The 14590-nt window shown below is 35.9% G+C and overlaps 1 protein-coding gene across 1 annotated transcript in view; it reads right to left on the bottom strand.

Annotated features, from left to right (window-relative positions):
* COL12A1 (collagen type XII alpha 1 chain) overlaps positions 1–14590 on the bottom strand; it is a 99944-nt gene that overhangs the window by 21193 nt on the left and 64161 nt on the right. Inside the window, 9 exon segments of the mRNA XM_061989484.1 lie at positions 523–600; positions 1401–1550; positions 6251–6360; positions 7121–7263; positions 9091–9229; positions 9318–9356; positions 10889–11053; positions 13223–13366; positions 13570–13693. Coding sequence (XP_061845468.1) covers positions 523–600; positions 1401–1550; positions 6251–6360; positions 7121–7263; positions 9091–9229; positions 9318–9356; positions 10889–11053; positions 13223–13366; positions 13570–13693 — 1092 coding nt within the window.

The following is a 14590-nucleotide window of genomic DNA, read 5'->3' as shown; positions in this document are numbered from 1 at the left end:
TCACAGCTAGACATTAGTTTTCAAGTGTTTCTATAGGACTTTTCACATTTTCAGCAAATTTTCTCTACAAGTTATACCAGACACTAACAACAGAGGCAAAAGCAAGATCAAATGCATTCACAATTTCTGTTCTAATATTTATATCCATTAGACAATCAACTTTCATTGACAAAGAATAAACTAGCTACTTTTTCCAATGCTTTTTCCATCTAAGAACTGGTTAAATAAAGGTATAACGTAGCTGTTCCATTCATAATACCTAGGATCTTAAATATCATTGAAATATAAATTATAACTTACACTTTTCCCACCGTTCCTGAGGCACTAAAATCTAGCACATTACAATCTTTCTCCCTCAGATACAAAATTTTGAAATGTACTACTGTTCACTGGCTGCTCTGGCAACTGTGATTTAGATACAAGTACAAGATATAATATGAGGCTAATATTGATATATTACTAATATATAATACTGTTAAATTTGCTATTAATAATGATTTTCTCTATTTAATTTGTACTTACCATAGAAGGAAGATCACAGCATCTGTCTCTGCTAGTCCAAACTGGACTGCAAACAATGTCAAAATTCTGAATTTCTAACTGTAAAAGAAAAGAGGATTTGTGAAAAATACGAGAGATGCTATTGATGAAATCCAGAGGCATTATCATTAAAAATGACCTCTCAAACAATATATTTCTAACAATACCCAGATTTTCACTTCTTTTTTTGACATTGACAGAAAAACTGTTTTAAAATAATTAAAAAATTAAAACCAAGCCTACATAAGGCTACAAGAACTTCAAGCACTGCTGCTTCCCACTTGTTCTGGGGAAAAGGTAGACAAATAACATGACACAAAAATATTCTGCAGTACTTAAAGAACAGTACCAGTTAACTTCTACATCAGCTGAGTGCCTTTATATTTCAACATGAAATTTAGCTAAATAACTTTTGGACAACCTCTAAGGACTGTAGTTCTTGGGTAACATTAATTCAGATTCATGTGTGGAACTTTCCACTGACATTAGCAGAGAAAAGTTCTGCAGAAAGGCTGAAGTGGGGATCCTGGGTAGACTGTACAGTAAAAGCAGTTTACTCTCTTTTTTTCACCCCAAGAGCTATGATTCTGTAGTTTGATACAAACATTCGGTGATGAGCCAAGAATCTTTTTCAGGTGTTAGGGTTTGCACACTCAGCTATTAGACTTTTGTTGTTGCAATTCTGCTAGAATGAGCAGCTATCAAGACCAAACTTCTCAGTTAAGTATAGAAGTATATAAAGTCTTTCAATACAGACAGTTGAAAGCTTCTGGTTTCTTATCAATCCTTAACCTCTAATCTCTTTCCTCAGAAAATTTCACAGGTTTTCATCAATGAATGGATTAATGTTTATTGCTTACTGTTGCTGATCTCCGGTCACCTTTCAGAAGTTTCCCAAGTATTTCATAGCCATCAGTTGTGATGTTCCCAGCCTCCTTAATTGGTTTTTCCAATATTTCACTGCAGTCAATGTAAATTTTAACGTTTGATGAAGTTACAACAATATGGACCTGAAAAAAGTTTAAGGTAACATTTAGAAAAGCCACATGGGTATATTTACTTTAATACTTCAACAGTATATCACTGTTTAGATAAGACTGTTTTAAATTTTCTTCCCAGTAATCCTGCTTTACTTTCAACTGGTAGAAAAATTCAAACTCAAGGAAAGTCCATGGTATTTAAAGTGTGTGGAAAGTTAGTAACATGAATACACAAGTACAGTTAATGAGCACTATTTAATGTAATAGTTAGACTACAATGTTCTATTTTTAAAAGTTTGCCTGAAAAATTAAGATGGCATAAAAGCAAAAAATAAAAATAATTTTTGAGAGGAAGTGAATATAAACTCTTCTTGTCCTCTGCTGATGGCTGGGACCACACAAGTCGTTTATGAGTCTGTGACTGCCCACCGGCTAATAGACTCTGTCTGTAGTTCAGAGAGCAGATTGTTTCAGATCCAAAGATCCAGGGTTCAGTTTCCACAGATGACTCAACCAGAGGCATTAGTAGCATTGAGATGCAGGAAGTGAGCAGAGAAGCCTGCCCAGAAAAAGACAAAATAATGGAAGAGGCAAAAGAAAAATTTCCATGAGAGGAATTTGGCTACAAAAACATACGCCAAAATAAGGGGAAACAGGGAAGAAGAGGAAGAGATTAATTATTGGAAATAAAGGAAACTTGGAAGGGAGAAAAGAATGACTGCAACAAAGGCAAAGTATGTTTACAAGGAGAAGAGAATTAAGTGTTTGGGGTAAACCCAGTAAACCTTAAACAAAACAAACAGAACTGAATCAAAGGTTACTATTACAAAAATTTATAGTATGGATGGCAAATGTTATGCAAGTGAATTTCCTAGATTTCTGTGAAAACAGAAGACATTCGGGAGTCTCCAAGAAAGAAATAAAGGTCTGTCATTTTAGTAAATCTAATGTGTAGTTGATGGAAGAACATAAGGAACAGAAAGGTTTCAGTGGCTTTATATACCTTACATACTGCATATATTTTGTAGACGATATTATAACTTCTATGTAATTCTTAAAATATCAACACAGTAAGGTCAGTAGTAAAGAATTATTGAAGTATGTACTTATGATGTAAAGCTTCTGTTGTTACAGTATATAACGCGTCAGAAACATCTTGCTATTTGATGACCGCTTAAAAAAAATTGGCACAGTTGAATCAGAGATTCCCTTAAATGTTCTGAGTCAATAAGTGCCTGAACAATCTCCTGAGAATTTGTTCTTTTTTTCCATATTAAATATTTTCCCATGTGGAGCTGTCTCCAAGGCATCAGAATATCTTATCTAAAACTCTTTAAACATTATGTGCTTATGCTTTATATAATTGGAATTAAAACTTTTGAAACTGGCCTCTTTTTCTGTCATCTGAAACTTGGTTGCCATCACCATTTAATTCTCAATGCTGTGTATACAAATGGTTTTTTAATTACCATTCCCAAAATTGTTAATTGACTAAATAAAAAAAAAAAAGTGGAAAGATAACCAAGTGTGTCCAAGACCTAGTTTGGTATTATATACCAAACTTTGGTATTATATACCAAACTTTCTACAAAATAAAATAAGCACCACACCAAAACTTTGAGTGTTCATCATTTACAGTCATTATGTCAGTCATTTGATTATTCAACTACATTTTACAGGTTAACTAATGTGTCAAACAGTTTAAAACCAACACAGATGTAATTTACTAATTCTGAAGACACCAAAAAAAGTTCAACTGCTGAGCATCATCTATCCATCCAAAGAAGCAGCAGTCCCAGCAATCAAAAAATAATCTGAGCTCTCCTAATACATTGACTCAGTCAGCCAACTGATAATTTAACACAGCTCTGAATTCCAGCCTGAATCTCATGGTCCAGGTATAAATCCAATAAAAGTAGGCATCTAGTGTTTACAGTAAATAAAACAACGTTATGTTCAATCTGGTTATTTTCTTTTCAACAAAATATTAACTAAAACATTTCTTCAATCTCTAACACACCAACATAAAGCATAACTGCTGATCATTTACAGTACCAGAAGGCACTAAGGCTTCAAGAAAGAAAACATACTTTAATCTTTCTCTCTGGGCTCTTTCTAAAATCAAATTTGATGGTGTTCTGATCTGCTGCTAAATGAATCACATCAATAAACTAAGCAAACTATAATCCCATATGTACATCAGCAAAAAGACATATGCTCATTATCAAATTTCCTGTGGCTAGCTACTGCAAAACTGCACTCTAAAAGGAAGTCTAGCATGGCAAGAACAAGAAAGTAGAAGTCATCTGTCTCTCCAAAACGTTCAGTTATTAATTTAATGTCTGTCTCAGGCAGTCAGGATTTTTCCTATGGGACTTGCCAGATTCAACTGCTTTCACCAAAGCTATGCTACACGAAGTGTCCAGGTGTGCCAAAGTAAATTTCCCTGCACAGTTAGGTGTAGTTAACTGTGCTTCACTAAACGAGCCGTTAAGTCATCGAATGAAAACCACAAAAATGTTTGATATTCTGGAAAACATCTTCTCACATTTCTTTGAAACTGAATGGTAGGAGAATTTACAAAAGTTCTTTCTGAAATGTGCTAATCTTAATTTCCTTCCTTCATTCAGATGAAACTGCTGCTATCCCTTCTTATGAGCTTATCAACACAGCCAATACACAAGGCTTTCCCTGCACATGAACTGAAGAAGCCCATGATTCTACTATTAACACCCTGGGTCATGTAGCAACATCTGTAATCATTCTGGAGAGAATCCAGAGGAGTTACACGGTGAAAAATCTCACATACAGCTCTTTAAAACAATGCTACTCCAATTACTTTAAATATTATCAAAATCCATTCTTTCTTTTGGGGAACAAAAAGAAAGGGAATGACACATTGTACTAAATAACTGATGCATTTTTGCTGAAGAAGTAAGCAAGAATTCATAGCTTTCAGATAATGTACAAATTGCTGTTAGTCCTGTGCATCATTTGGTGTCTGAAGATTGCCTTCTGTTCATATGTATGAGTGTATTTAACTATTAAAATAATGCAAAACTTTTGGAATTTTATTCCCTCTGTAATTTTTTTCACCAGCAAGTTTAATAAAGTGATACATAACTGCTGGTGTTGCAGGTTGTTCCCATTTGCTCTGATAAATGAGCTGAGATTCAATTTAAGTGCTGTCAGATAATTCTGCTCAGCTCTATGATATTTAGAGGAACTACGAGGAAAAGCAGCTGACACTTAAAACAAGCCACTGGCAGTATAGCATGTGCAGAGCTTCAATCACTGAGCTCAAAAAGGGAAGTCCCAACACTCATATTGATATCTAAAATGAGGCATTGTTACATGATGTTCTATGACTTAACAGTACTTCTTGGGAACAAGAGAACTTTTAAACCAAACCGAGACTGACAGCTTTTCTCACTCCGGTGGATTAATGAGGCTGCCTAATGCAGGTGTGATCCAAGCACCAGTTACAAAGCCAATGACATAAACATTTCTTCATATATATGGAAAAACAACTAGCCCTTAAATAAACTACAAAACAAGAATAATTGGTTAGAAAATAGAAGTAGTTTGGGAAATTATCCTATTTATAGTACTGCATGATTTTCATCATCATCTGTATTTTAAACAGATGAAGTCACAAAACATTATAATGCTGGCACCAGCATTCTTTCCCTGCTTTCAGCCTAATGTGGCCTCTAGTATCAGCAAGTTGAGAGAGACAACCTCTTATCAGTATCCCCAAAGGAATGCTGGTAATGACTAGTCATGCAGGAGAGGATATCATAAAGAAAACAAATGTTATACTTTAGCCATATTTAGTATATCAGAAGAAAACTAAGCTAAACAGAAGAGAGATAAAGCATGAGAATGTGCGTTTCAGCAGACCAAAAGTGTTGCAATTGCAACTCTCTTGCCCTAAACATATACACTTAACAGAACAAGAAAATATATTTTTAATTGTGTTGTAGGTATATATGTAGTCTGAGTCAAATATTTCCTGATGACTAGACATAAGGCAGCCTGGCTGAACCAAGTTTTTATAATACAGTGCACAATATTAGAAAAAAAAGGATAGCATGATGACAAATTTCACTAGCCATTTTGACAATTCAAAAAACATGACATTCATTCTGAATTGCAAATCACTTTATGGGCTCTTTCTAATTATTTCTTCCTCAATTAATGTTAATTTGGAATATTTTAGTCCAAAAACATACCAATACACATTCATACATACAAAGTATATACATATACATGTATTATGTTTGTTAAACATATAAATCTTACCGAATACGCTATTCCACTCCAAAAATTGTTCCCCCGTCTTTACCTATAAGTAGTTACTTTCTGTGGCTATATCTTCCTCTTCTCTGAATGGTTTCAAATCATTACACTCCTTCTCCAATCTTTTCTCAGCACAATGTCTTTTTTTTTCTTAGCTTATTTTTTCTTCTTCCTCTCTCATGTGACAGGAATCAGGCTATGATGTCTTATTCAGATAAATCTCTCCACTTATACAATCTTGACAAATCTCTTACATTCTTTCAAAGAAGAGCTATAACTTCAGAAACTTTGTTTTACATGTGAGTCTCTATGTCAATTTACAGTACTATACAAAGACCAGACAGAAGCAACAGTGACTTCTGCTTGCTTGTCTTTTTTTTCAAAGAACAGCACTTCAGAAAGCAACATTAGTAATTTCAGTCACTTACCTTATGGAAACTTCCATAAAAGATTTTCTTTACTTCATCATTATCAAAAGTTACAGTTTGAACCTCTCCCCTTGTATCTTTGTTAAAGAATGACAGAACTTTGCTGGCAGCTGCAATAAATAAAAATAATACATTTCATTTCACAGAATCATAGAATGGTAGGGGTTGGAAGGGACCTTTGTAGATCATCTACTCCAACCCCCTGTTAAAGCAGGTCCACCTAGATCAGAACACACAGGAAAATTTCAAGCTGGCTCCTGAAAATCTTCAAAGGAGACTCCACAACCACCCTGGGCAGCCTGTGCCACTGCTCTGTCGCCCTTACAATAAAGAAGTTTTTCCTTATGTTTAAGTGGAACATTTTGTGTTCCAGCTTTTTTCCATTACCCCTTGTCCTGTCACTGAATACAACAGAAAAAAGTGCCGCCCCAATCTCCTGACATCCACCATTTAGGTATTTATAAATATTAATGAGATCCCCCTCCACAAGTCTCCTCTTACCTAGACTAAACAGCCCCAGTTCCCGCAGCCTACTACTACTGAAACCACCATCTTCAGATACACTTATAGATAAAATGTAGTATACTACTGCGAACAACACAGATTACAGATGGTCTTATTGACCCATAAGTACATAAAAGTATTTTCCTTTGGCTTTAAAGGTAATACCAAAGTTGAAATGTAGCTTAGCTGAATTATTCTTAGTTGAAAAACATAGTTGATGAGCAAAGTAAAAAAAAAACTAAAAACCAAAAATATACAATCCTTTTACCATGTAGGAATGCTTTGGGTTTGGAAATATTTGGGAAGAATGCATGCAAAGCAATGTAACTTGTAAATTCTCTACACAATAAGCATAATCATCCTTACGATCAAGCACAACTCCAACTTGTGGTTTGTAATCTCTGTCTGTAATCTGCCAAATTGCAAAAGGCTCATTGGGGGATTCAGGCAGGAGACGGAATAACAGAATGATAGTGTACGCCTGTGGCAATCCCTCTGGGTGAATCTCCCTGTTAAGACAATATGAAGACATTTTTTTCACATGGAAACACATCAGATCATCATTTGCTCTATTTCAAAGAAAAGACATGTTACTAACAGGGAAAGCACAGTGCTTAACAGTATTGTGTGTTTTTTAACTGCTCTCTGAAGTAGAAAAGAACTTTGTGACAAAAAACACTACATGATCCTTTAAGATGAACTCGCAGTTTGTCTTCAGTTGGCCCAGGCACCATGGTTATGAAGAAGTTAGAATATGATCAAGAACTCTTGGAGATGTGTTCTTGTGGCAGAATTCTATATAAACTACACATATTTTAAATTCCTTGATGATAAGTACAGAAAAAAAAAAAGACCTCAGCTTTATTGTTTCCTCATCTGGCCTGTTTTAGACAGGCAACAGAAAATAGGACTTAACTACATTGCTGCCCTTCAGGCATAGACACAGTGAAGAAGATATTTAATGTATTCTCTGCAACCTGAGATGAATCTGGGCTCCACCTCACTCATCAGTGGTTGATGTTTAGATTTGAGATGTTAAAACTGTTAGACATTAAAAAAGCAGAAACCAAAAGTAAATAAAAGCATGCATTAAATGGCCTCTAGCATTTTCTGAAGGGCAAGGGGAGGAATGTAGGAAGGGAAGTGTAAGAAAGGAGGTAGCTTCTGCATCTCCTTAGGCGTTAAAATAGAACTGAGAAGGGGATTTGACCTCATGAACATTAACATAGAAACCTTAAAATGAAAAGAGGAGCTGCTCTGTAATTGAGGCCAAGCTTATGTACTCATACAATTACAAACATTGCAATAACAGCCGTATCACTAAGTCAACAACACCACACAGCACAGTGCAAAGAACAAAAATATTAAAGTAGATATAGCAACACTATTTATAAGTTGGATACCAAGATATTTCAGATATGGAAACAACCATGCCACCAATATCAGGATGCTTTTATTGCTTTGCTGACTGAGTCTAAAGTGAATTTTACTTTCTGTCTTCTTGTGAAAAATGGGTGTCCTGAATACTCAGGCAAGTCTACTCTACTTCTTACAGCAAACAAAAGACTACAGATCACAATATTAAAAAAAAAAATAAAATAAATAAATAAATAAATAGCAAGTCTGTCTTTTTACTATCTTTTTATCATTTTATCCCTGCTATGTGCTAGGTTTATCTTAATGTAAGAACATTGCAAAACTAGGATTATCTGTACTTCCCTAGACAGAAAAAATCCAGACTGCCAGAGACTTATCCCTCCAATGGCATGTCAATGAATTCAAAAAGTCCTCAACTCCTCCACGTTTCAAGTTGTGAGCTGAGAAGTCTGGCAAAAAGAAATTATTTCTTCAGCTCCTGTTCCTGTAGTCTTATCTTTACCCAATCTGTCAGGATCACAGAAGATTTCAGACTTGTATGAACAGAAGATTCAATTTAATAGAAAGAAGGAGCTATCTTTAGGCATCTCCTCTGACTCAGAATTATGGTTTTGGAAACTTCCTTAAACAAATGGGAGAGGAACAAATCTAAACCAAAAAATGAGATGTATAGTTCCCCTCTTAGCAAAGCTAATTGTTAAATCATTAGTGTTTTTCTGGAAAAAAATCTGTCAAGAATGACCATGAATTACCCTCTATAACCAAGCTCTAAGTCCATAGTCCCAGGAAAATTCCAATTTAATTGCCAAAAATGGCAAATTTGGCATATTTCTTGGAGTTCAGTAAAAAGAGCATCAAATAAATTAATCTTCCATAAGATACTAATGCTATCATCCATAAACTCTATTGATCCTTCCTCCCCTACTTGTCCTAAATATGAGTCTTTCAGGTTTGCTTACCGTATTGGCTGGCTGACAAAGGCATTTTTGTGGAGTCTATATGCTACATAGCTTGGGAAAGAGCCTGATTCCAGTGATACGCCTTGTACAGAAGCAAAATGCTTCTCTGTTAGATTATATGATTCCAGCATCTTGAAACCTTTAATCCGGAGAGAAAATAAAAAATAAACACTGTAGAGCTGTAAAAGACACAAATGAACCTATGCCAGAATATTACAGCTACTTACCAGGTGAAGTGTATCCCTCCAAGTAAATAAGAGGACAAGCTAAAAGACATGAAACATATAATTAAAAACTATGAAACCTAACTGGATATGAGCACATATACTTCAGAAAATTTTATTATCAAAAAGCCTGTGCTGCTATTATTAGCCAACTTTTCTCACATTTGTCATGCTGCATTCTGCTCTGTGGTAGATGTACTGCTAAAATCTTTACTCATTACTTTTAGCAGAATATTTCTACCATGATAAATTGTATGGAATAACAAATATTTTAAGCGTCTAATGCACAAGAAAAGGGAGCACAATGACACAGTCTTTCCATGAATATTTAAAAGATTAGTCAGGCTGCATAATAACTGTCAGATTCACAAGGAAAAACTGCAGATTTATTTGGCTTCTCAGGAGCCAGTAGATGAGGCAGTCAAGGAGTACACAGTTGCACATGACCGGCCTGAGAACTCCTCAGTTTTGCCATAGGAAGATTTCTCTTGAGTAAACAACTGAACTTTATTTAATTTTAAGACAACATCACTCACTATAGCTGCATCTCACAATAGCTGCATCTCTTTAGCATCCCCAGATCAGTGGTAAACAGAGATCTGTTGTGTCCCATAGTTCACATTAAGAATCATTTGATTTCGTAAAGAGCAGCAGTCGTCACTGACTGCTACTCTCTTGTTTCACCAGCACTTTGAAATATGAGACAAGATTACAGAAAATATAATAAAATACCTACTTCAGTTTTTTTAAAAAGCAACTTACTCCCTTAAACTCTGATTATGGAAACTGTCTTTCAGAAACAATCATTTCTTTTGATGCACTGTGAACAGGACACCAACTTGTATTGGGTTTGTGTGGTGGCAGCAGGGTAGCCAGGGGGCTACAGGAGTGGCTTCTGTGAGAAGCTGTGAGAAGCTCCCCCTGTGCTTGACAGATCCAATGCCAGCTGGCTCCAAGGGAAACCCACAACTGGCCAAGGCTGAGCCTATCAGTGATGGGGGTAATGCCTCTGAGAGAACATATTTAAGGGGCAAAAAATTGTGCTAGAGCAACAGCAGCAAGTAGTAGGAGTAGAATATGTGAGAGCAACAATTCTGCAGACACTAAGGTCAGTAAGGAAGAAGCAGAGAAGGTGATGGAACAAATTTTCCCCTGCAGCCTGTGGTGCAGTCCATGGTGAGGCCCTGCCCCTGCAGCCATGGAGGCCACAGGGGAGCAGAGATACACCTGCACCAAGTGAGGATTCCACACCAGAGCAGGTGGGGCATGGTGGGGGGAAGGTGTTTTTATTTGTCATTATCATACTCTGATTTGATTAGTAGTGAATTAATTCTTTTTCCAAGTCAGTCTGTGTTGCCTGTGATGGCAATTGGTGAGTGAACTCTCCCTGTCCTTATCTTGACCCATGAGCTTTCCATTGTATTTTCTCTCCCCTGTTCAGCTGTGGAGAGGAGTGACAGCTTTGGTGAGCACCTTTGGTGGAACTCGGGCAGGGTCAACCCACCACACAACTGTAGCACTACATAAGCAAACATATTCACTTGGGAAAAGGGAAAACAATGTCTTGTACTCACTTGAGGTAGCTGTCTCACACACAAAGGTGACGAGGTTATCTTGAATCTTTTCAAAGGCATCAAAGTCATCAACAATAAATACATGACGCTCACTGGGCTTGCTGGCAATCTTGGCAAGCTCATTGTAATCTACATCAGCAACACCAACCACAAAGACACTGAAGCCTGTAAAAACAACAATTGTTACTTGAAATGTAGCAAACATAATTACCATTTTTCAGATCAGTATTTCACAAACCAACTCTATCACTTGATTTCTCAAGCACTACCTAGTCTTTTATCTGGCTTTGAATATGAGCATACATTCTAGATATCCTTTTGCCTTATCAAAGCTCAGGAGGGATTAAACTGATTTTTGCACCTTTCTTTCAAATTTTTCTCCTCCTTCCTTCACTGGTTTTTGTTGAGCATTAATTCTTTCATACAAAATGTACTATCCTTTCAACTCCACAATATCTTAAATCTGTTCTTTGTCCAAAATCTCTGTGCAGACTATTAGTTACGCAGTTTTCTATCTGTTGCTATCTCTTGCATTTCACACTTCTCAGTTTTCCTTTAATTTTTTTAGGGTGGTATCTATCTCTAAATTTTACTTTTTAACAAGTCTAAGCTAGTTCTCTGGTCTTCCTCAATAATCTACAGACAGACATAGGTAGATTCAGGTTGGATTTCATCTCATGTCCCTAAGATGTTAATTTCAAGACAGAAGAAGCCATGGTCTGTAGATGCCTATCTGTTGCTCTCTTCACTAGCCATAAAAGCATCCTACATCACAATCTCAGGTTACATATTTAGCTGTTAGGTGTCTTAAATCAAATAAGAACACAGACTGTAGAATTTAACCATATCACTAGGTGTAATGGCATAATCTTTTTCAGGGTAATTTTCCTCTTCAAATTAGCATCTCCTTGTCTTCTATGTCAAATTTTCTCTTTCTGCTATTTTCTAGCCTTTACAGAATTCTGTTTCTGACTTGTTTCTTCTTTTCTTTTCTCCCATCTAAGCCTCCATGTGATAATGTGCTCAATCTTTTCCATACCGGAATACAAGGAAGAAAAAAAAAAAGCCAGTGCACAATTCAGCACCATATAGAAAAAATCTCCCACAAAATGCCATTAAGGGACTGTATAGATATTGGAAATGCTGGTTGAAGGCTGAAAGCAGAATTCACATTTATTAAAAATTATAAAGTCATGTTTACATTGTTAATTTTTCAAAAAGATAATTACTGCTCTGCAGCCAGTTCTGGAGAAGCTTTGGCTGAAATACCCTGTCCAGCATTGAGAGTGACATCTAAGATGCAAAGCAACCAAAGCAATTAGAGAGGAGAGCAAAAATGATAAGAGGTTTGGAAAACATGATTAGCAGAAAGTTGAAGGAAATGGGTTTGTTTAGTCTAAAAAACAGAAGACAGAGAGAGGAAATGACACCAGGCATGAAATATGAAGGCCTGTTACAGTGGACAGTGGTCAACCACTTTCCTGGTTAGCTAGGTAAAGAAGACAATAATTTCATTAGTCTGAAGAAACACTTAAATGAAATGTGAGGTAAAGCTTTCCAACTATTGGGATAGTTAAGCACTGAAGCAGATTATCCAGGGAGACTGTAGATATTTATGAATAGTGTAGCCAAACATCTTTAGAAACCATCTAGACAGAACTGATTCCTTCAGATCACAGAGGCAAAGATGACTACTTGTGGTTTACAAGCCAATGATTTCCATAAGGAAGGACACCATTTCCTTACTTAGGGATCAGGACTCCAGCTGGTTCATGAACTGAAATGCAAAACTGCCGAGTGCAGCAACAGGAGTAGATTATTAGACTCGCATAAGCCACACTCAACAAATCTGAAGAAAATGTGCAACACTTTTCAGCTCAAAAGGCAATGGAGGAGTTAGTTCAGACTCAGTTCCACCGAAAGGAATTTAACTGGAGATCCACTGGTTTATATTGGGTTTATACTGGTTTATAAGCTCAAAAAGTCAGGCCTATTACATCAAAAGCACTAGAGTGGCGTACACTTCAAAGTGATCCCTGGGGTCCACACAGTAAAGAAGTAGCCAGAAAATCCTGTCTAGAAAACTATATGCACGAAGAATTACTTGAAAGCCTTGGGAAGCCACATCCTTCCCCAGAGAGAAAGCTAGAGAAAGAAAAACTAAGTCTGTCCCAGAGAGTCTAAATTTTTTCAACAGTTTGGAGTTTTTCCCAAGTACAAATACATTTCTGAGTCCATAAACGATGAAAGGACTCCCAGATATTTGAAGCACCACTTATAATTGCATTGCTTAATACACAAGGAAATCACTGACAGGTACTGTGAATTGCTTACCAGAGTGCTGTATGACTGTTGCTGCCTTTCTCACCTCATCCTGAGACCGACCATCTGTGACAACAACAAGTACTTTGGGAACACCTCGCCTCATGCCACTCTCCCAGGTCAAAACCTTTTCTTTGATAAACGTTAGGGCTTTCCCTGCAAAGTGCACAATGACCACCAGTCAGCCATATTGTCCACAAGAGAAGAAATCGCTTATTTTAGTTTAAAAAGGCAACAGCCACACATCTAAAACAGAAGAACATAAAAACCTAATTCTTCAGCCACACAAAATTAGAATAATGAGGAAGTTTCTGGAAATATTTTATCTGAGAATTTTTACAGTTACTGCTGAGAATTACCTGTCCTTGTGTTTCCTCCTCTGTACTGAATATTTTGAAGAGCTCCCAGGGCCTGGGCCTTGTCATCAAATGTATTCAGTTTAAATTCAGATTTTGCCTCATCGCTGTACTGTACGAATGAAACCTGAAATGGAATACGTAACAGTGTTCAGTCTCATACCCCATACATATGTATTGTGATATATTAGTAATCATGAAATAATTGAATAATCTCTCATAGATGTATGATAATGCTTACACATACAAATTTATATACACAGATATCAAAGCAATGTGCACATAACACTTTTTCATATATGAAATGTGATGTGACCTTAAATATGTATGATTAAATTATTGCTATTACTATGATGCTGTATATATTGTACCTATTCTCTGTGTCTGACCAGATGTACAGCACCTACAAAACCTAATCCATTTTCTTTTAGGAAATACAAAAAGAATTAGGCAATAGAACATCAGTAAAGTTGGATATATATAAAATTGTGTATTCCCGTGCCTTAAATACAGGAATACAATTACTGTATGTTAATTCTGAAATGATCTTTGGAAATTACATAAATACTTAATTTTGCTCTTTTAATTTTATGTAAAATTGTGATATTATAGTATACTAATTTGATTCTGGGTAGACATTTGTCTGCATGTATATATTTGCATTTATTGAAATAAATTCCCCTTTTCAAATGATTAACATCCAATTAAAAATCTGAGATTGTTGCAGGAATCTCAAGAGGTATGTGGCAAATATTTTACTAAACAATAGCATTTACATATCTCTGTCACATATATTTGGCCTTCTTTATTTTTTAGCCAGGAACTCATTGCAGGAATACAGTATTATAAAAGAAACAAACAAATGGAAAGGAAAAATATCTGGTATAGATTAGAGCTAAGAATGATAAAGGATGTCTGAGACAAAGCAACATATAAGGGGCATCTTTTCCTTAAAAACATCTAGAGAACTGAACATAAAGAATGAAAAACCTAAAAATATACCTAGAAGATGATAGGCAGTTCA

The sequence above is a fragment of the Colius striatus genome, chromosome 2 (genome assembly GCF_028858725.1).
Source record: "Colius striatus isolate bColStr4 chromosome 2, bColStr4.1.hap1, whole genome shotgun sequence".
Taxonomy (NCBI): Eukaryota; Metazoa; Chordata; class Aves; order Coliiformes; family Coliidae; genus Colius; species Colius striatus.
Note: the sequence above shows the minus strand (reverse complement) of the source record. Positions and strands in the feature narration are given on the sequence as shown.